This window comes from Pezoporus flaviventris, unplaced genomic scaffold, assembly GCF_033815535.1.
Source record: "Pezoporus flaviventris isolate CSIRO_AGI_PZ_B2104156 unplaced genomic scaffold, CSIRO_AGI_Pfla_v1 ptg000013l, whole genome shotgun sequence".
Taxonomy (NCBI): Eukaryota; Metazoa; Chordata; class Aves; order Psittaciformes; family Psittacidae; genus Pezoporus; species Pezoporus flaviventris.
In genome coordinates this window covers 28,527,512-28,549,993 of record NW_026892561.1, presented here as the reverse complement: position 1 = coordinate 28,549,993, position 22,482 = coordinate 28,527,512, and the positions used below count along the sequence as shown (strand labels likewise).

General features: G+C 43.2%; 1 protein-coding gene and 4 non-coding genes across 16 annotated transcripts in view; 1 reads left to right on the top strand and 4 right to left on the bottom strand.

The window, feature by feature from the left end:
* The window catches only part of NAALADL2 (N-acetylated alpha-linked acidic dipeptidase like 2), a 494,729-nt gene that overhangs the window by 122,766 nt on the left and 349,481 nt on the right, over positions 1-22,482 (top strand). For 2 of the 12 annotated variants that reach the window (XM_061452515.1, XM_061452518.1), the window contains exon 1: positions 13,115-13,477. The exons of 6 other annotated variants lie outside the window; for them this stretch is intronic. In XM_061452515.1, the coding sequence (XP_061308499.1) occupies positions 13,435-13,477 (43 nt within the window). In that variant the 5' untranslated portion in view covers positions 13,115-13,434. Of the gene's footprint in view, positions 1-13,111; positions 13,478-22,482 lie in introns of those variants that run through there. 4 more of the 12 variants (XM_061452514.1, XM_061452513.1, XM_061452517.1 and 1 more) reach the window with 4 other exon arrangements.
* On the bottom strand, positions 6,016-6,086 carry TRNAG-GCC (transfer RNA glycine (anticodon GCC)). The gene has a single exon. It is a non-coding gene; the product is annotated as a tRNA-Gly (tRNA).
* Positions 8,237-8,307, bottom strand: TRNAG-GCC (transfer RNA glycine (anticodon GCC)). The gene has a single exon. It is a non-coding gene; the product is annotated as a tRNA-Gly (tRNA).
* On the bottom strand, positions 9,891-9,961 carry TRNAG-GCC (transfer RNA glycine (anticodon GCC)). The gene has a single exon. It is a non-coding gene; the product is annotated as a tRNA-Gly (tRNA).
* Positions 11,545-11,615, bottom strand: TRNAG-GCC (transfer RNA glycine (anticodon GCC)). Its single transcript has one exon. It is a non-coding gene; the product is annotated as a tRNA-Gly (tRNA).

The window sequence follows — 22,482 nt, the reverse complement described above, 5'->3', positions numbered from 1 at the left end:
AGGTGTCTGCTGTGTGATTGGAGAGATTCTCCAGGTGTCTGCTGAAGTCTTATTTCCTGCACCGACTCTGGGCTGGCTTCAGACCATTGACAGTAAATTGGTACTGTAGGAGGGATAAGCGTGATGAAATATAGGAACCACTGACTACAAATTTTGGACCATGAGCTGAGACTGAGGATTCTGGGAAAAGAAAACCTAGCAAAAGCTCAGCTATGCTAACAGAAATATAATAATGAAAGGCTCATTTTTCAAACATAAGTTCATTTTGCTTTTCTCTTTGCTTTATTGGTTAAAGAGCCTTTTCTGACTGCAGAATGGTTGATTTAGCCCAACTAATTTGATAATTGGGCAAGAATAAAGCTTGAGTTTTTTCTTGTGATGTCCTTAAATTTGCTGAACCAAGTGAGAAGTTCTTTTGGAATTCACTATTCAAATGATTAGGGTATGCGATGTCTGATTTACCTTCTCTAGCAATACTCAGGTATTCAGTATGGCTAAAAGCTAGTTGCATGAGTGGAAGACGAAGGTGCTTAAGGTATACAGAAAAAGTTGAGAGTGAATCACTAAAGGACATAAATATTTGTTTTTTTAGCTTCTGTTTATGTGATAATTAACTTGAGGAGCTGTCCTGGGTTCAGCAGTAGCAGTCATTTTTCCCCTTCTTAGTAGCTGGTGCAGTGCTGTGTTTCTGACTTTCAACCTGGGAACAGTGCTGATAACACCAATGTCTTTAGTTGTTTCCAGAGGAATATTTAGTCTGACCAAGGGCTTTGTGAGTTTCATGCTTTGCAGGGAGAAGGGGAAGCCGTGAGGAAGCAGAGACAGTAAACCTGACCCAAACTAGCCAAAGAGGTATTCCATATGACAGCACGACATGCTCAGGATGTAGAACTGGGGAAAGTTACCTGGAAGGGCTAGATCACTGCTGGGATGAGGCTGGGTATTGATCGGCGGGTGGCAAGCGGTTGTATTCTCTTCCCTTGTTATTTCCCTTATCATTATTATTATTGGTGGGAGCAGTAGTGATTTGTGTTATACCTTAGTTACTGGACTGTTCTTATCTCAACCCGTGGGAGTTACATTCTTTCGATTCTCCTCCCCATCCCTCCGGGAGTGGGGGGAGGAAACGGCGTGTTAGGTTTAGGGTTAGGAAGTGAAGGGATTGAGCGAGGGCTGCTTGGCTGAATTGACGGGCTGGGCTTAAACCCCGACAGTTTGTTTTGGTGCCCAACGTGGGGCATGAAGGGTTGAGGTAATGACAGATCTGACTGGAGTGTGCCTAATCTGATTTGTGATAAGCATTTATTCTTTTGGATTAATAGTCATTCGTCACAATGCTGATTTATTGGCTCTCAAAGTTGGTGCTCTTAAGCTCACAGTTTCAGCATGTCGTACCTTACTTACAGCCAGCTTTTGCTGTGTTAGTGTTTATGGGGTGTGGGCGTTGGGCTGAGGTTTTTGTTTCATTGTGCTATATGGTAATGACTTGTAATACAATAGAATCATTGATCATGAAACTGATCTGTCTTGTTCCCAGTGTGGTCACCACCTTTATACTTGGGGTGGTATATAATAGAAGTGTGTAATAATTGCACATCTTTTTTCTCCTCGGGTGGTCAACCTGTGAAGGAGACATTCTCTTACGCTCCCAGCCCCCATACCAGACCGTTTACAGCATCGTTTGAGAGTTCTGAAGGTTTTGAATGGCCTTTTGGTACCCTTGAGACCTGCCTGCTGACTGTGATGGGGATCAGCATGTTGGCTGACCTGGATTACAGGGCTCCGACTAGGGGGGACCCGGGATACAGGGCCCCGACTAGCGGGGACCCGGATACAGGGCCCCGGTCACTGGGGACCCGGATTACAGGGCTCCGACTAGCGGGGACCCGGATACAGGTCCCTGGTCAGCGGGGACCCGGATACAGGGCCCCGGTTTAACGGGGACACGGATACAGGGCCCCGGTAGACGGGGACCCGGATACAGGGCCCCGGCTAACGGGGACCTGGAACGGCGAGTGATCGGTGCTGGCGGCAGCGGCCGGGAAGCGCGGGCAATGCTGCTGCGGTGGCGTGACAGACCTGGGTACTTGGACTGACCGAAAGGAATCCGCCGCTGGGGCGAACCCGACACTGCTGCGTTGGGAGGCTGATCCGGAGACCGAGGTTACAGGACGACCCAGAAGAAGACGATCCGGAAAAGGCTGGCCATGAAAATGGACCGAGAGGTAGCCCTGGACTTATTACAGTGCTTTTTATAAAACCGGGGAACTGAGCCCTGAACTTTTTACAGTGCTTTTTATAAAAGCGGGGAATTGAGCCTGAGACTCTAAAGCAGCTAGCAGGTTAGTGGCTGTAGGGAAGGCTAAGGGATTTCTTTTGCAGATCCTAATACAGTTTTTGAGGAGAGTGAGTGGCGAAAGTTTGGTGAAGAACTATTTGACTCAATGCTTAATGATGATAAAACAGCAAAGAAACTCGGTAAACCACAGAGAGAAGTAATAAACTGTATAAAAAGATACAAGGCAGCAAAGAAAACTGCCGCAGTAGCAACGGAGAAACTAGGAACAGACGTCCCCGATCGGTTGAAACCGGGGGAAGATTACAACTCATTTCCCCCAGCACAGGGTCCGTCCCCCCCCCCCCCCCCCCTTCCTTTTCTCCCCCTGCTCCCCCACCACCCCAGTTCCGAAAGTAGGGACTTTGAAAAGGACAGAGAAAGTATATTAGAAGGTATACGCATGATAAATGTCTAGGAATCCGAAAGAAAGAGGGCGGTGCCTCGGCGCCGGAGCGATTGCGGCGCCGTTTTGAAGCACGCAGTAGAAAATAGGGATCATGCACTAGCGGGAGATTTAAAGGAACCGCGAGCCTCTCCAACCCACTATGCCCTAGAGTGAAAAAATTTTTAACTCAGTCACGGAGGAGCCAGGTCTGCAGATGGCCACATACCGAACGAGATACATCTGATAAGAAAGACACAGCTGTGAGCAACGGAGACCCCGAGTTCGGCGCAGGATCAGCCCCCGAATCCCCTGAATCCGAGCCAGATTTATATCCTCTGCTTCCAGACCCTGACTTCGCCTCCCGGGTCGGTCTGCTCAGACTCACTGGCCATGGAGACGCTCAGTTGTAACAATGGGTAACCAAGGATGCGAACATTACTGGGGAATTTTCTGCAATGGGCATCTTTTCATATCCTGTGTTTACTACACAGCAGGGGGCTAAAAGAGTGGGAAGCTCTTGATCTCAAAATAGTTAAGGAGGCCTGACAAACAGTGACCACGTCTGGGTTAAAATCCTCTTATACTCAAGCTGTATATGTTATGATTTTTTCTTGCAATTGACAGGGGGAGCCCATACAGTTTCTCTGTGATACTCATGTACTAGAAGTTGGTAAATATAAGTATGTCCAGGTTTCTGTCAACCCTTGGAGACCTCTGTAGATACTGCTGGCCACTTCTTCCAGCACAGGCTGGCCACCTGTGTAGGAATGAGTGTGCATTTTGGTCAGTATAAAAGCCCAAGCCTCATACGATGTGGGGGAGGCAGAGCCTCTGCGGGGACGCCCGCTAAGGTTGAGCCTGCCACCTCGCACTGCAGTGATGCATCTCGGAGCTGGTTTGCTGTTAGTCTCCACAGGGTCCTTGTGATGGCTTTTGCAGGGACTAAAAAAAAAAAAAAAAGGGGGGGGGGGAGAGAGAGTAATGATGCTGCACTTAACCTGTTTAACCTGTCTACTTCTCAAGAACTGAAGAACTGATAACCTGGGGGAGGGGGTATATTTGTGTCCTCCTGCCTACAGGTCCATGGTGACTGCCTGCAAAGTTTGTCAAGCCTTGCCATGAGCTGGACAGACGAATGGATAAACCTGATGCCTCAGCTACAGGAGCTGACCGTGATTACCTCAAGCAGAATGAGATAGAGAAAGAGAAAGAAAAAAATAACTGCAAAACATCACTTGGGGGCAACTGAAAAGTAACATCCTCAATAGGTGTGCTTGTAAAGTAGCTATTATTAGAGGTTGTGATTTTGTGTATAAAACCACCTGTATTTACTAGCTAGTTGCTAATAAGAAACTGCACCTTGTATTGTATAGATTTGTCACTTGTAAAAGAGATGTTAGAGTATGGAAATTTGCAGTAGCTGCTAGAAAATGCTAAGGCAAAAGCTAGAAAAAATTTAATACAATGGTAGTGTTATAAAGCAGGTGATGGAACAAATTTAAGAGGGGGGGAGAATTCCACTGGTAAGAAATTTCTTTGGCTAGTCCTTCGCTGCCATCAGCATCTTCAACATGCTGTTGCACCCTGTAATAGTTACTCTGCTAATGTAAATTTGTGTGTGCCTTGCTGTAGCAGCGACTTGTTACTGGATGAAGCAGGTGAAACTGTGCATTGACAACAAGGTGCAAGGACTGAGGCTGACCAAATGCCTGCTACCACAATCAAGGGCAAGACTGGGTTGGCTTCTGTGTTTGCCACCAAGAAGAACCTTTAGCTCTGCTGTTGGCTGCAACCCAGCAGGCGTGGAGCGGTGGGGACACATGCCGTGCCAGACCTTGATGTGAAGGATCAGAGAGCTATACAGCCTGTTATCAGAGAGCCATACAGCAGAAAAAAAGGGGCAGGCCTAGGCAGCCTCTAGTTGGCGTATGTTGGAAATACAATCTAGCCCAGATCCCCTGCTCAAGTAGGGCCACCCAAACCATATATAAAACATAAAGGGGGAAGATGTGGAGACAGTGTTCTCACAGGAGAATGCATAAGTGGTACATAAACTTTGAATAGTCCTGAAAGATACAGCAAGGCCATGGGAGGCCCGAAGAAGCTTAAGCAAGCAAGATAAGAGGCTGGAATTCACCAAGTTAATGAGAATTGTGGACTGTTGGCAAGCTTTCAAGGTTGAGTTCTCACACCTGTGTTTAACCAATTATATGTTAGTCACTAAGGGTCTTCAAAACATGTATCCAATCATAATATGCCAAATCACTGTAAGTGCTTCAGCCGGGGCCTTGGCTCAACTAAGCAGACTGGGTTGCTGAGTTGCTAAGCAGACAGTTCTACATCGAAGGCAATTCCTGATTTGTTTTAATGTTGACTCTGTAAGACATGCAACACTGCAGAACCTTTTGTTGTTGGAACAGGGACATGGATGTGAAGAGTTTGATGGAATGTGTTGTATGAGTCTCTCTGATTATGCTAATTCGATGCACGCACAGCTGAGAACCCTGGCTCAGCTTACCCAGCAATAGTAAATGAGCAATATCCTAAGAATAACTAGATGGTTGTCTTCATGGGGCATTACAGATTGAGTCAAACACTGCGGTTTAAAGTATTGCACTTATGTATCATTGTTAGGTTAATCATCGTAGCTATTAGACTTGCTTATAGTTGTGTGATACAACAGGTGAACAGAATAACCCACAATGCCTTGCTCGCACAAAGAAAAAGGGGGGAATTGTTGCAGAATGACTCTAAGAGCAGGACCATAGAGCCCTGGAGGACTGTGCGAGCAAGGCAGGGGGTGGCCCCCACAGGTAACCGGAGACCAGACATGGGAGGAGAATGTGGAGGAAGCTGTGTGGGGCTAACCAATACTGTTGTGCCAAGAAGGAGTGGCTGAATACCACTCCTATATATGTGTGAACTGCATCACAAATAAAGTAGAAGTTCTTTATCACCCATATTGGGTTGGCCTGTCTGCTTCTCCTCGCCGCTTACAGAATTTCACCTCCGAAGAAGTGCAAAATCCAGAAAAATTAGTAAAACACTTAAATGAGGTGTGTTGTCATTCTGGTCATACCAGAGAGGGACAAATCATGGCAACGTGCTGGGGCTTGGCTACGCCTACAGAGCCCTGTTCAACACTGTCCAGCACCTCCAAAAGGAAAGAAAATGTCCCTGGATCTGATGGCAGCGCAGCTACTCCAGCTCCAAACACAGCACTGCACCAGCTACTAAGAAGGAGAAAAATGGCTGCTACTGCTGGACCCAGGACAGTATAAAAACAAAGCTTTGCATTGGCCGGGAATTGAACCCGGGCCTCCCGCGTGGCAGGCGAGAATTCTACCACTGAACCACCAATGCTCTTGCTGGCACCCCAGTTGCGCGTGCTGTGTTGGATGTTCAAAGGCAGGGTGTCCTTTGCGCATCATGCAGCCGATGCTACATGGAGTAAGTGGACTGCACTAATTACACAAGGAGCTCGAATAGGAAATCCCAGTCGTCCAGGCATTCTAGAGGTCATCATGGACTGGCCAGAGGGCACCTGACCCAAACTAGCCAAAGAGATATTCTGTGGCACAGCACATCATGCCCGGGATGTAGAACTGGGGAAAGTTACCTGGAAGGGCTAGATCACTGCCGGGGTCGGGCTGGGTATTGATCGGTGGGGTGGCGAGTGGTTGTATTCTCTTCCCTTGTTATTTCCCTTATCATTATTATTATTGGTGGTAGCAGTAGTGGTTTGTTTTCTACCTTAGTCACTGGACTGTTCTTATCTCAACCCGTGGGAGTTACATTCTTTCGATTCTCCTCCCCATCCATCCGGGAGTGGGGGGAGGAAGTGGAGGGATTGAGCGAGGGCTGCTTGGCTGAATTGACGGGCTGGGCTTAAACCCCGACAGTTTGTTTTGGTGCCCAACGTGGGGCATGAAGGGTTGAGGTAATGACAGATCTGACTGGAGTGTGCCTAATCTTATTTGTGATAAGCATTTATTCTTTTGGATTAATAGTCACTTGTCACAATGCTGATTTTTTGGCTCTCAGAGTTGGTGCTCTTAAGCTCACAGTTTCAGCATGTCGTACCTTACTTACAGCCAGCTTTTGCTGTGTTAGTGTTTATGGGGTGTGGGCGTTGGGCTGAGGTTTTTGTTTCATTGTGCTATATGGTAATGACTTGTAATACAATAGAATCATTGATCATGAAACTGATCTGGCTTGTTCCCAGTGTGGTCACCACCTTTATACTTGGGGTGGTATATAATAGAAGTGTGTAATAATTGCACATCTTTTTTCTCCTCGGGTGGTCAACCTGTGAAGGAGACATTCTCTTACGCTCCCAGCCCCCATACCAGACCGTTTACAGCATCGTTTGAGAGTTCTGAAGGTTTTGAATGGCCTTTAGGTACCCTTGAGACCTGCCTGCTGACTGTGATGGGGATCAGCATGTTGGCACGCATAAAGATTGTGTTTTACCCAGGACCGTTTTGCCTGTGTCCTGGGTTCAGCAGTAGCAGTCATGTTTCTTCTTATTGGTGGCTGGTGCAGTGCTGTGTTTTGACTTTCGGCCTGGGAACAGAACTGATAGAGATGTTTTGGTTTGGCCAAGGACTTTGTGAGGCTCATGCTCTGCCAGGGAGGAGGGGAAGCCAGGAGGAAGCAGAGACAGGACACCTGACCCAAACTGACCAAAGAGGTATTCCATACCACAGCACGTCATGCCCAGGAGGTAACTGGGAGTTAGCCGGGAGGGCTGGCAGACTGCTGGGCTGGAGGAGGTATCGGTCGGAGCTTGGTCAGGCTTGGGGGGCGAGTTATCGGTCAGCTGGTGCTGAGGTGTTGTCTTCTCTTCCCTTGTTATTTCCTTTATCATTATTATCATTGGTGGTAGCAGTAGTGATTTGTGTTATACCTTAGTTACTAAACTGTTCTTATCTCAACCCGTGGGAGTTGCATTCTTTTCGATTCTCCTCTCCATCCCTCTGGGAGTAGGGGGAGGGAAAGAAGGGGGGGGGGAGGAGTGAACGAGTTACCTGACTGGGTTTAAACCACGACAGCCTGATACCAAGAGCTGAGCAGGGTCGGGTTTGGGCCTTGTCTAGGGTTAGATACCGATATGGGAGGACCAGGAGATTTTCCCCGAGGCTGGACAGTTATGAGTGGCAGGGTGTGTGGGATAGTGTGAGCAAGTATCTAGGTCAGTGGGCCCCTCCAGTGCTTTGGAATTTCACCTCCGAAGAAGTGCAAAATCCAGAAAAATTAGTAAAACACTTAAATGAGGTGTGTTGTCATTCTGGTCATACCAGAGAGGGACAAATCATGGCAACGTGCTGGGGTTTGGCTACGCCTACAGAGCCCTGTTCAACGCTGTCCAGCACCTCCAAAAGGAAAGAAAATGTCCCTGGATCTGATGGCAGCGCAGCTACTCCAGCTCCAAACACAGCATTGCACCAGCTACTAAGAAGGAGAAAAATGGCTGCTACTGCTGGACCCAGGACAGTATAAAAACAAAGCTTTGCATTGGCCGGGAATTGAACCCGGGCCTCCCGCGTGGCAGGCGAGAATTCTACCACTGAACCACCAATGCTCTTGCTGGCACCCCAGTTGCGCGTGCTGTGTTGGATGTTCAAAGGCAGGGTGTCCTTTGCGCATCATGCAGCCGATGCTACATGGAGTAAGTGGACTGCACTAATTACACAAGGAGCTCGAATAGGAAATCCCAGTCGTCCAGGCATTCTAGAGGTCATCATGGACTGGCCAGAGGGCACCTGACCCAAACTAGCCAAAGAGATATTCTGTGGCACAGCACATCATGCCCGGGATGTAGAACTGGGGAAAGTTACCTGGAAGGGCTAGATCACTGCCGGGGTCGGGCTGGGTATTGATCGGTGGGGTGGCGAGTGGTTGTATTCTCTTCCCTTGTTATTTCCCTTATCATTATTATTATTGGTGGTAGCAGTAGTGGTTTGTTTTCTACCTTAGTTACTGGACTGTTCTTATCTCAACCCGTGGGAGTTACATTCTTTCGATTCTCCTCCCCATCCATCCGGGAGTGGGGGGAGGAAGTGGAGGGATTGAGCGAGGGCCGCTTGGCTGAATTGACGGGATGGGCTTAAACCCCGACAGTTTGTTTTGGTGCCCAACGTGGGGCATGAAGGGTTGAGGTAATGACAGATCTGACTGGAGTGTGCCTAATCTTATTTGTGATAAGCATTTATTCTTTTGGATTAATAGTCACTCGTCACAATGCTGATTTATTGGCTCTCAAAGTTGGTGCTCTTAAGCTCACAGTTTCAGCATGTCGTACCTTACTTACAGCCAGCTTTTGCTGTGTTAGTGTTTATGGGGTGTGGGCGTTGGGCTGAGGTTCTTGTTTCATTGTGCTATATGGTAATGACTTGTAATACAATAGAATCATTGATCATGAAACTGATCTGTCTTGTTCCCAGTGTGGTCACCACCTTTATACTTGGGGTGGTATATAATAGAAGTGTGTAATAATTGCACATCTTTTTTCTCCTCGGGTGGTCAACCTGTGAAGGAGACATTCTCTTACGCTCCCAGCCCCCATACCAGACCGTTTACAGCATCGTTTGAGAGTTCTGAAGGTTTTGAATGGCCTTTTGGTACCCTTGAGACCTGCCTGCTGACTGTGATGGGGATCAGCATGTTGGCACGCATAAAGGTTGTGTTTTACCCAGGACCGTTTTGCCTGATAGCAAGAGCTGATCAGGGTCGGGTTTGGGCCTTGTCTAGGGTTAGACACCGATATGGGAGGACCAGGAGATTTTCCCCGAGGCTGGACAGTTATGAGTGGCAGGGTGTGTGGGATAGTGTGAGCAAGTATCTAGGTCCATGGGCCCCTCCAGTGCTTTGGAATTTCACCTCCGAAGAAGTGCAAAATCCAGAAAAATTAGTAAAACACTTAAATGAGGTGTGTTGTCATTCTGGTCATACCAGAGAGGGACAAATCATGGCAACGTGCTGGGGCTTGGCTACGCCTACAGAGCCCTGTTCAACACTGTCCAGCACCTCCAAAAGGAAAGAAAATGTCCCTGGATCTGATGGCAGCGCAGCTACTCCAGCTCCAAACACAGCACTGCACCAGCTACTAAGAAGGAGAAAAATGGCTGCTACTGCTGGACCCAGGACAGTATAAAAACAAAGCTTTGCATTGGCCGGGAATTGAACCCGGGCCTCCCGCGTGGCAGGCGAGAATTCTACCACTGAACCACCAATGCTCTTGCTGGCACCCCAGTTGCGCGTGCTGTGTTGGATGTTCAAAGGCAGGGTGTCCTTTGCGCATCATGCAGCCGATGCTACATGGAGTAAGTGGACTGCACTAATTACACAAGGAGCTCGAATAGGAAATCCCAGTCGTCCAGGCATTCTAGAGGTCATCATGGACTGGCCAGAGGGCACCTGACCCAAACTAGCCAAAGAGATATTCTGTGGCACAGCACATCATGCCCGGGATGTAGAACTGGGGAAAGTTACCTGGAAGGGCTAGATCACTGCCGGGGTCGGGCTGGGTATTGATCGGTGGGGTGGCGAGTGGTTGTATTCTCTTCCCTTGTTATTTCCCTTATCATTATTATTATTGGTGGTAGCAGTAGTGGTTTGTTTTCTACCTTAGTCACTGGACTGTTCTTATCTCAACCCGTGGGAGTTACATTCTTTCGATTCTCCTCCCCATCCATCCGGGAGTGGGGGGAGGAAGTGAAGGGATTGAGCGAGGGCTGCTTGGCTGAATTGACGGGCTGGGCTTAAACCCCGACAGTTTGTTTTGGTGCCCAACGTGGGGCATGAAGGGTTGAGGTAATGACAGATCTGACTGGAGTGTGCCTAATCTTATTTGTGATAAGCATTTATTCTTTTGGATTAATAGTCACTCGTCACAATGCTGATTTATTGGCTCTCAAAGTTGGTGCTCTTAAGCTCACAGTTTCAGCATGTCGTACCTTACTTACAGCCAGCTTTTGCTGTGTTAGTGTTTATGGGGTGTGGGCGTTGGGCTGAAGTTCTTGTTTCATTGTGCTATATGGTAATGACTTGTAATACAATAGAATCATTGATCATGAAACTGATCTGGCTTGTTCCCAGTGTGGTCACCACCTTTATACTTGGGGTGGTATATAATAGAAGTGTGTAATAATTGCACATCTTTTTTCTCCTCGGGTGGTCAACCTGTGAAGGAGACATTCTCTTACGCTCCCAGCCCCCATACCAGACCGTTTACAGCATCGTTTGAGAGTTCTGAAGGTTTTGAATGGCCTTTTGGTACCCTTGAGACCTGCCTGCTGACTGTGATGGGAATCAGCATGTTGGCACGCATAAAGATTGTGTTTTACCCAGGACCGTTTTGCCTGATAGCAAGAGCTGATCAGGGTCGGGTTTGGGCCTTGTCTAGGGTTAGACACCGATATGGGAGGACCAGGAGATTTTCCCCGAGGCTGGACAGTTATGAGTGGCAGGGTGTGTGGGATAGTGTGAGCAAGTATCTAGGTCCGTGGGCCCCTCCAGTGCTTTGGAATTTCACCTCCGAAGAAGTGCAAAATCCAGAAAAATTAGTAAAACACTTAAATGAGGTGTGTTGTCATTCTGGTCATACCAGAGAGGGATAAATCATGGCAACGTGCTGGGGCTTGGCTACGCCTACAGAGCCCTGTTCAACACTGTCCAGCACCTCCAAAAGGAAAGAAAATGTCCCTGGATCTGATGGCAGCGCAGCTACTCCAGCTCCAAACACAGCACTGCACCAGCTACTAAGAAGGAGAAAAATGGCTGCTACTGCTGGACCCAGGACAGTATAAAAACAAAGCTTTGCATTGGCCGGGAATTGAACCCGGGCCTCCCGCGTGGCAGGCGAGAATTCTACCACTGAACCACCAATGCTCTTGCTGGCACCCCAGTTGCGCGTGCTGTGTTGGATGTTCAAAGGCAGGGTGTCCTTTGCGCATCATGCAGCCGATGCTACATGGAGTAAGTGGACTGCACTAATTACACAAGGAGCTCGAATAGGAAATCCCAGTCGTCCAGGCATTCTAGAGGTCATCATGGACTGGCCAGAGGGCACCTGACCCAAACTAGCCAAAGAGATATTCTGTGGCACAGCACATCATGCCCGGGATGTAGAACTGGGGAAAGTTACCTGGAAGGGCTAGATCACTGCCGGGGTCGGGCTGGGTATTGATCGGTGGGGTGGCGAGTGGTTGTATTCTCTTCCCTTGTTATTTCCCTTATCATTATTATTATTGGTGGTAGCAGTAGTGGTTTGTTTTCTACCTTAGTCACTGGACTGTTCTTATCTCAACCCGTGGGAGTTACATTCTTTCGATTCTCCTCCCCATCCATCCGGGAGTGGGGGGAGGAAGTGGAGGGATTGAGTGAGGGCTGCTTCGCTGAATTGACGGGCTTGGCCTAAACCACGATAGGAGTATTACTGTCTGTGGGGGTATTCTGTAGTTTTGTTTGAATTAGCAGATTTTGTTTCAGAAATTCTGCCTTTAAAGGTATGTTTTTCATAGCCTGAATTACCTTGAAAAAACGTCTCTATTTCCTCCTCTTCACCATATTGCTCCTTTAATAAAGAATTATTTCAGTACTTTAAATAGGGAAGAAGAAGACAATAATGTTTAGTTTTTTAAATAATCTTTTTTTCTACTGGATTAAAAGAATGTCCAGCAGCATTGATTAGAGTGTTTTGAGTGTAATCCAGACAGAGGTTAACATTTTTAGAGCTACTTACCTCTTTATATTTGTCACTGTCTGTTCCTTGAAAATAGTGATTTTTGTTTTCTTTCTTTTTTGCCATTGGCAGTTGCAAATGTAAATGTTAAAATAAAGCTAACTTTGTAGGCAGGGACAGGTGTACTTTTTCAACAAATTGATTAGAAATATATCAGACACCTGTTATTTGATTTCCACAGTAGAAAAGAACAAATATTTTCTTAGAACTCAGCTTGAAGTTTGGCTGGATAAGTTTATAGTAAAAGTTTGTGTCCTTGTGCTGGAGAAGGAGGGGGAGTAAAGCAAAATAACCTTTTGTTTAGAAGCCCCTTCTGTTACAGAGTTGTAACAATCTCAAAATTACAGTGTTCAAGTAAAGCATTTTCCTTAGAGGTAATTTTCATGAAAGACAGAGGAAGGGTGGTTCTGATTTTTAGGTTTTGGGTTCTTTGCAAAGCTTTTGCCAAGGGGCATTGCATCTGCATGATCATCCTCCGTGGTGGAGAGCTGTGGCTGCCAAGTTCCCATCCCACAGAGATTGGTGGGATGGTTATGATTTAGTTTTCATATGAAATGTAAATTCAAAGGATCTTTAAAACCAGCTGCAAAATTTCTGCAGGCTTTGGCATCTTGACTAAAACACCTGCTGGGAAAGTGAAATACTCTTCAGATTGTTGTCTGTGTGAAAGTGAAAGGAAAGGGTGGGGAGCAAGTAAGGGGGAGAGTCCAAGAGGAGACAAAGCAGCCTTGCCTGAAGCACATGTTAATCAAAGGAGATCAAAGGATATGATGTCAGTTTATAGAGAAACAGGTCAGGCAAGTCCAGGTAGCTCAGGAAGCAGGATACTAATTATTCACAGAAGAAAGTCGGGTATATGGTTACTGTGGTACAGTTGGAAGTCAGGAGGTCAACACTTGCACAGCAACCAAGTCAACTTGGTAACAAGGCTTGGCTCCTTACAGGGGAGTTTATTGTTTTCTTTAAATGGGAGAGAATGAATCTAGTGTACCGAGTCCATCCCAACAAGGTAAGCAACGCAACCTGTGAAATGCTGTCCTTTGTGGAGGTTTGAGGCACTGTTAGTCTCTCATGTGGGAGCTTGTTTAGCTGTTGGCTGTTGTAGCGTGTGCTGCATGTCTGCACGAGGGGATGTGTTTTTGCATGTGTTTTGGAGAAAGCAGGAAACCCTCATCTCTCATCTCTGCAACATGCTCCTCTTAAAAAAACACTGCATAAATTTAGGAGAGTAAGGGAAGGTCTGATAAGATTTGTGTAAGCATCTGGCTCTGTATTGTCAACAAAGGTTGCATTAAACTGAAGGTGAGCTGTGGATGTTGAGGTTACTGTTCTGTAGCTTAGTTCAGTTTTCTGCAAATACTTTTTGGATAGGAAATGCTTTACACAACTGCTTTGCACAAATTGAGTACCTATTGCATGTGAGCGGGGCATGGCAGATGCGTAAAGATGAAGGATATTCTTTCTGTTTTGCATTCTTGGCTTATTTCAGGTTGTTGCCTTTTCCTTTCTTTTTTATTTTTATTTCTTTCTCCTTCTGTGGGCGGGCTATGCTAAGGTAGCACCAGCACACGCATGCAAAACAACCTTTGTAAGCACTTGTGTGACTAACTGTTAGAACAGAGTATTTTGTCCTAGGTGTTTTAAATTTTCAGTAGAAGCCTGAGCACAACAGTTCATAAATCTTTATTGGCCCTTCTTTTGCAACATTAATGTCAAGTTTTGGTTTTAGAAATAACATTTTCCCAGTATCTCTTTTTCTTTCAACAGACAGTTTTAATGTCCCAGGAAATATTATCTTCCTGAGGAATTACTCCATTATTTTATCTTCTTAACATTCATAGTTTTTTTTAACCCTGACGTACAACCCATGCTTTTCTTTTGCTTGACTTTACCAGTTTCTTCCTGGCCTCTTTCTCATGCTTTGCATACCAATAAGGAGGAAAGCTTAGTATCTGCTTTGTGTTTTGCAAGAAACCACAAGCCATTGTAAAATTTGCAAATGATTTTCCGAGAGCTAATATGGTAACTTTTATAATCAATGAGAAGATATGCTACTGTTTTTTCCCTTGAAGTTATTCTTTATGTACATGCATGCGTGTTATACTGGGACTCAAATACATGTCGGACCTATGTTAGAAGGGAGTAACTCCGTAGAATGCCAGAGAAGACTGAAAAGATTTTGTTCACCACAAACTTATTTCAGTGCTTTTTTTCCTTCTTTTTTTTTGTGTGTGTCAGTGAGTACGTACATACTGCAGCAAACATACAATAGCAAATTAAATTTTCATCTAGATTTTAATTTTGAAAAATCAACAATAATGTTCAGAAGTGTCTGGGTCTAAACACGGTTTCTGGGATGGTAATGAAAGAATTGGTATTGTTTCTTTCTTCATTCAGGATCTGACTTGAGGTAACAGGGGTATGTGGTTCAGAAATATATCCAGCCTAATTCTTATCTTAGTTTTCATATTTTAAATGGGGAGCTATTTCATTGCTACTAACATAATTATATTGATAAAAATGATGTGAAATGTTTTCAGGCCCAATGTATTTTATGCAGGTAGTTTGGTAACCGCGATTGTGATTCTGACTTAATTTGTGCCGTTTCTTCATTAGTTTAAGTTAGTTTAGTCAAAGAGATTGCTCTTGATTTACATTAGTGGAAATGGAACAAGAATTATGTCTGCAGAGTAAATAAAAATGTTCAGTGTGTACACACATGCAAACATACACATACATGCCCAGTGTAATTTTTTTCTGTTGCCATCAATCTGATGTACTGGGTTATTTCCATGCGTGCGTGTTTTTAGAAACTCCAAAATAATTGGTGATTCAACTGATATTTTTTTAAGGAAAAAAGGTGGAAAAATTAACATAACTCAAGATACCTGTCAAAATCACTGCTAGTGAGACAACTTGCATTTCTTTTCATTTTATTTATTTTTAGGGAACTTTGCACTTCTATGAATTACTAAGGGTGCCAGATTGACAGCCCTGGAGGCTGACTTCACTTACTCATTAGCAAAAGAGATACCACCTGGGCAGCAGGTGCATAAACCTACTTGCTCTGTGTGCTATACCCGTGTCTCAGTTCTGATGTCGAAAATAAACCCTCTCTTTCTGAGGATCCAGAGGTTTCAGTCCTGTTCACTCCTTGCTCTTCCCTGCAGCATTTTCTTCTAATGGTTTTGTGATGATTGGGTTTATGTGCTAAAGACTATAACAGAGACCTTTATTTGATTTTACCAAACAGCCGTCAGATGGTGAAGAAGGCTTGGGGCTTACATAAGTCAGTAATTCTCACCATCTGGTCAATCAGTAAATGTAAGGTCACTCTGCTGTTACAGCATTTTTATTTTGCACCAAGTACAGTAAGCACAGAGAATAAATTAGCTCTTGATTCTGTTCTGTTGTTATTCTGCTATTTCTGTAAATGCTTCAGACCTCCATTTCTGCAGAGGCTTGCAGCCTGGGTGGGACAACTGAAAAGGGCAAAGCCCAGAACAACAGGGCTTTGACTGCCAGCCATAAATTGATTCCTCATTCAGTGAAGCACACTTAGAGCCCTTCAAAAATGCACTGCAACTGAGAATACCTTGTGTTTTTGTGGTGGTATGGGTTTTTTGCTTTGTTGCTGTGTTCTTTGCTTTTAGATTCAAGAGTTGTTATTTTCAATCTTCCAGTGAACTAAGTGCTGTTTACTGCCCCCCGAGATGCAATTAATGTAAATGTTAATTTTATGACACTGTATGTAAGTTGTAATTGATTTTACACTGTAGTGTGTTGTTAGGTAATCATAGTAGTTTTGCTCACGTGCTAAGTGTGTGTAAACCATGCTTGCCTCTCTGGCCCACAGAGGATGGAGTTAAATTGAGAAGTTCAAGTTAAAGCAGCTTGTTCTTTCAGTTCTCAGGAGGCACAGTAAGTGAGCAAGAATGAGAGGAGTTGTATGACCGTTACTAATATACCATCCTGAAAAATCTGTTGGTTGTTTTTTTGTCAGAGCTCCCTTATGTGCTGTTTATTAGCATATCTAAGGCATTTCTATAAATGACTTAATTATACATATCAGTAATAAAAATGTATGATTAAATAAGCATAATAATTCTTAAAATAATTTCTAGCAAGTTCAGCTCCCTTCTGTAATTAACTTGGGCTTTGGATCAGGTCTGAAGCGTGTGTTCCTTAGGGTTTGTTCTTGTGTTCCGATGTTGATTTTTAGATCAATATATATGTAGTCTCATGAAACATTTACAGACTGGGTCTAAAAGTAGCAACTACTAGTTTTTTGGTGAAAAAGATGATAGGAAAATATCAAGAGCCTACACGAAGAGCATGGCATACTTGCATGGCGGGGGGGGGGGGAATGGCATGCTTGCACTGGGAATTAAAAAGGGAATGTCTTAGAAAGCGAATTTAAAATGCCTTTCAGTCTCAAGTTCCCCTTTTTGTAATGAGAGGGCTTCTTGGCCACCAGGTCTGTGCTGCTTGCTAGGCTCTGAAGAGTTGTTTTTTTTTTTTCCAGGTTTTTTTGATTTTATTTTGAGCAGGACTCTGAATAATGCTAATGAATACTGTAATCAGCTGCAGTTATTAGCTGTGGGGTTCTCTAACAAGATGTGGTAGCTCTGAAGGACCATTGTAAAAACGCTTCCTTCCCCTTTGTGTTCAATGACCTCATTTCTCAGAATTGCACCCTCCCCCCCCATTTGGTGTTAGCAGAACACCTTTGGGTCCCTTCTTGACTCGTTTTGAATGATAATAGTGAGGGTTTCCTCATTTCTCACGCAGATTGGCTCTATTCCCCAACCAGGTACAGTAACAATAGGTAATTTAAAATAATACATTTTTTTGCTGCCTCCTGTAGAGTTTTGACTTTCATTTCAAAGTGGTGAATCTAGAGAGCTGGAGAAGTATGTTCTGATCACTATCCTGGTGCTGTGAAGAATATGAGATTCAAATAGTCCTGCAGAGCCATCAGCAGCTGGATCAGCACAGAGCACTCTTTTGACTTCAGCTGAAGATATTTGAACATTTTCAGGGCACTTTTAACACTTTTATCACAGATATACCTTTTTTTTTTAAAAAAGAAAAATCTTTAATTTCCAAGTTTATGTGCGCTTATGAATAAGTATTTGAGGTTTCAGTTCTACAGAAATATCCTCAGTAACATAAACCTATTGAAACTGAGAAAACCGCATAAGCTGAAGCATGGTAACAGTGAATCTTTCAACTGGTGAGAATACAGGTGAGAATCCACTGCAGAACTGGGTGTCAAGCCCAGCTCCCAATCTGCTTCATATTATTGTTGTTTTGCTGTTATAATCTTTTCCAGTTCTTAGAGGTATGTTGCAGATGATTGCATCGCAATATATATGCTTGAAAATGAAACAAGATAGCAACATCTTGCTGTAATAAATAGAACTGAAATTGAATATAGTGGATATCTAGTAAAAGGATGATGTTTGCAAGGAGTCCCAAAACTTTTCCTCATAATCTTGACCATAAAGCTACTTTAAGCTTTGAAATTCTACCAAATGTACAAATAAGCTCTTGTCAGCAGAAGAGTCTATTAGATTCAGTGTTTGCCACTCAGGGAAGCAATCCAAAGGAAGTTGTTGTTTTTTCCCCCAGTACATCATTCTTCAGTGTGTATGGTAAGAAGTGTTATGTTTATTTTGGCCACTCCCATACCTCTTTTCTCTTAAAGTATGTCACTTGCTGGAAAAAAGTAAAGAACTGAGATTGACATAGAAGGAATATCAATGTGGTTTCAGCAGTTCAGGCAAAAGAAACCAAAGTTTATGTAAACTACTTCTTCAAGTATGACACAAGTTCATAATCGTAAGAGTACTTTGCATTCGTAGCAGGTCCTGACAAGGTCTCTTTTTCTTTCTCCTTCAAGTACTGGAAGTTTTCTGGCAGTGGCTGGAATGGAATACAGGGATTTTATTCCATTGTCCTGTTGGAAAAGGTGGTGGTGGTGAGGGGCTTTGTCTTTTTCCTTTGCTTGAAAAACAGCATCTTCACTAATCTCCATCACTAAGAAGGTGGTATAATCCTAGGACAGTATCTTAAAGAGCATTCTGTCTTGCTGTGGGTTATTGAGATGTTCTTTCTAAAGGCAAGCAAGGTGTTTTCTTCACTGCAATATCACTGTAATCAAGGTATTCAGATTTTATCCCCCCCCCCCCCAATGTGTGTATTTCTTTGGGTTTGGGTTTTTTTTTTTTGTTTTTTTTTTGTTTTTTTTGTTCTCCCCCAGGGTCTGGTCTCTTGATTAGTCCCTTCACTCCCACAATATTTCTACTATTCCATTTGATTTATGGACATTGTCTGACTAAATGTAGTGATGTTACATTGCAGTATATAGCATGCTTTAAGTAATGATGAAAAAGTAGGGTAAAGTAGACTTCACTGGAAAAAAATCTACTTTTTAATTATTATATGTGGATAGCTTTTGCTCTCGAGTTGTTTTTTCTATACCACTGTCATGGGTACTTAAGTTGGATTCAAGCCAATACGAGAAACATCAGTTACTTAGGACATCTAGGTAAAAAAAGAGTACTGGCACAATACCTGTACAGTAATGCTCTCCAATGTAGTATGTATTGAGGTTTGAAAACTTTGAAACAGGTCGTTGGAGGTCTGTTTCAAATGTTTTTCTTAGTTCTTCTGCTAATTCATAGTGGTTTGGGGTGATTATCTTCATTTCCAGATTGTCGTAATGTATATACGTTGTTTTGTACTGTAAACCCAGAGGTATACGAAGCAACTCTGTAATAGTGGTAAGAAATTTCTAGCAAGCAGTTGAATCATTTTCCATCTCTCTCATGTTTCTAATCATAAGGCCAACCAGGCTGCTGGGGGTAGAAGGCATACTGCTTGAATTCACCCTTCTGAAACTATTTGTGAATTGTTGAATTAAGAGTACACTGTGAAGGCTGTCAAACAGAATATGATAGACACAGAAAATGTTATGTCACGTCATTTGCACATGCCTTGAAAAGAGGTTAAGTGCACTATGTGAAGACTTCTGTGCTTTCATAGTGATGTTGTTGTTGTCATATAGGTTTCAACAGATATTGCAAGCGTCCATATTCATGACAAGTAGTTAAAATTTAGCATGTGTACAACATTGGGGGATTTTGGATATTTTAACCCTATTTACAAAGGAAATGAGGCGTATGCTATCTTTGTCAGATGAATATGAAAATATTCAGGCAATTTTTGGGTATTTTGGGTGTTCTTTTGAAAGAGTGTTATTCCAAAAGATTATATTGGTGATCTGTTGCTTTACGCAGCAGCAAATGTAGCTGAATATATGTCTTAGGTATGGGGTTTGTGGAATGCAAACAAGTTTAATTACTTTTCTGTGACTTCAGATCTTCATATCCCAAGATTAATTTTTAATTACACAGAAAGCTGTGCAACCCTGGGGAAGTGTGGACATGTTCACACTTACAGAACAAAATATTGCCTGATATGCTAAAGAAGGGCACATGTTTGCCAGAAACATTGCGATTTCAATACCTGTTTTGGTATGTTCTAGCTCCTATTATTTCAGAGGAAAAAAACCCCAACAACAAACAAACCAAGCGCTCTGTAAGGATGTAGTTTGGCTGGTTTTAATGTCTATATCATAGTTGTGGTAATTTTTAGGAATCTCATGGTTTTGGAAAATATAGAACTAGGAACAATAACTGACAATCTCTTCCTTTTGCATTTAGTCATCTCTCAGAGAAGCAAGAAAGATTTACTTGATCTACACCAGGAGAATAACTAGAAACCATTAGAAACAAATGGTTAGCTTCAAGGATACTTTTTCATATTCTTCCTTCTCAAGAAAGATGTTTGTGTTCTATGTAATAGTACTGGAGCTTTTTGCTGAATTTTTAAACTTTTGTTTCTTCCGAGTCCATTGTCTCTACAGTCACATCTACCTCAAGTTGGTATTTCAACTGGTGCATAGCTGCGGGGTACCTTTGGACCAGCACTGGTGCTGGGGGTCCATTCTTGCAGACTCTTACTGCTGCTGCTTCTGCCCTTTTCCAGTTTCATGCTTCCAGTTAAATTTGGATCATATGCTGAAGCCCTTCTTAGCATTCAGGAGAATAAAAAGTATAACCTAAAGCTAACTAAGTCTGTCCCTGTGGAAACAGTCATGGGGAACAGAGCTGAGGTTTTTTAACCTGAATGTTACGGTGAATCTATAGCACCAGGCATAGTTTTATAATAGCTGGCTTTGTCAATTTGTATATACATTCATCTTTTTCTTCAAATAGTGCTAGTATGAAAGTGGCATTTCTGCTGTCTGTGTAAGCTCAGATTTTATATGCCTGCATAACACAATTAAGTTTACCACATTTTATTCCTGCTAGAGCTGCAAAGAGGGGCTGAGTCAGACTGTATTTGTTCTTGTGCTTCATCATCAGAAATGTTTACCAGCTTTTTAGTTATATTTTATTTGTAAAAACACAATGAAAGTAATGGGGTTGCACTGGTATTAGAGGGTCTAGTTTGGCTTGTGTTGTTATTAGCATTGTTTGAGACGTATGAGCAAGAAATAATTTATTTAACTTCCATTGCCAAAGGCTGAGTTTTAGGGCTGACAGGAAACAAATATGCATCTTTTCACTTCTAAACTTAGTATATTTGACCTGAAAGTTTGAGAGTTACCATAAACCCAAATCATGGCAATGGTGGTTGTACAGCAGAATAATCTTTTTCTCTCTCCTCATAGAGGTGATGTTTAGATGTCCTTGATCAGCTGCACTCTCTTCTTGTTTGCTTTTTTTTTTCTCTTCATATCTCTTCTTGGTATGCCTTGGTTGAACGAAAGTATAGGTGGACAGTTTGAAATATATAGACAAAGACATTCCAATATGCCATTAAATTAAGTTACAGATACCATATTACTCCACCAGTGTTGATGGCTCTGGTACGTTGCGTGACGTCCCTAGGATGTTCCCTCTGTGTGACAAAGGCTCCGACATCTCTAAAGGACTGTAAATTCAGTTCTCTGTTAATTCATGATCATTCTGGTCATCCACCTGTAAAATGCAGAGTAGTTGATGGTTAACTAGCGCATAATTATGTAAACTCATGTCCTCTACATACCTAAACAACAAAATGTTTGTAACTGTTGCTTTGCTGATGCAGATAATTTCCCCTATTTACTGTTTCTATACTTACCAGATTATATGGAAAAACTATAAAATCCTTTATATCTCCATAAACATAATAAAAATGCTACCCATCGTAACTTTGACTTAGTAATTCTAGGTTTAGCCTGAGGGGTTGAAAGGAAGATTATTCCTGTTAAAATTTTAATTATGCCATAAACTTTGGGAAATAGCTATTGATCTTCAGCATCTGGCATCAGAAATGTTGTCTGCTCTTTTTTGGTTATTTAATTTGTGAGTAGCATTGTCATACAGGATAAAAATAACAAATGTCACATGAGATGAAGATGTACCATATGCGAATGAGAATATTTTGGTTTGTTTATGTTCTAAAAATACTATATTGCTAAAGATTTTGTTTCTTACCATATTTTTTTAGCTATCTTCAGAGAAATTTGCATTTGAGATGCAAGAAAGCAAATTCTGATTCTGTCAGAGACCCTGTCTCACCATGGGATCATAGAATCATAGAATAGTTAGGGTTGGAAGGGACCTTAAGATCATCTAGTTCCAAGCCCCCTGCCATGGGCAGGGACACCTCACACTAAACAATGTCACCCAAGCCTCTGTCCAACCTGGCCTTGAACACTGCCAGGGATGGAGCATTCACAGCCTCCCTGGGCAACCCATTCCAGTGCCTCACCACCCTAACAGGAAAGAATTTCCTTCTTATATCCAATCTAAATTGTAATATTGTGATATTGTAAATATGTGATATTGTAATGTATGCAGTATGTTTCTTGTCTTACAGGTACATTTAAAACTTCAGTTGGCTCTTCTCTGTTGTGGAAAAATGGTAATTTCAAGGGCCAGATGAGACAAAGGACGG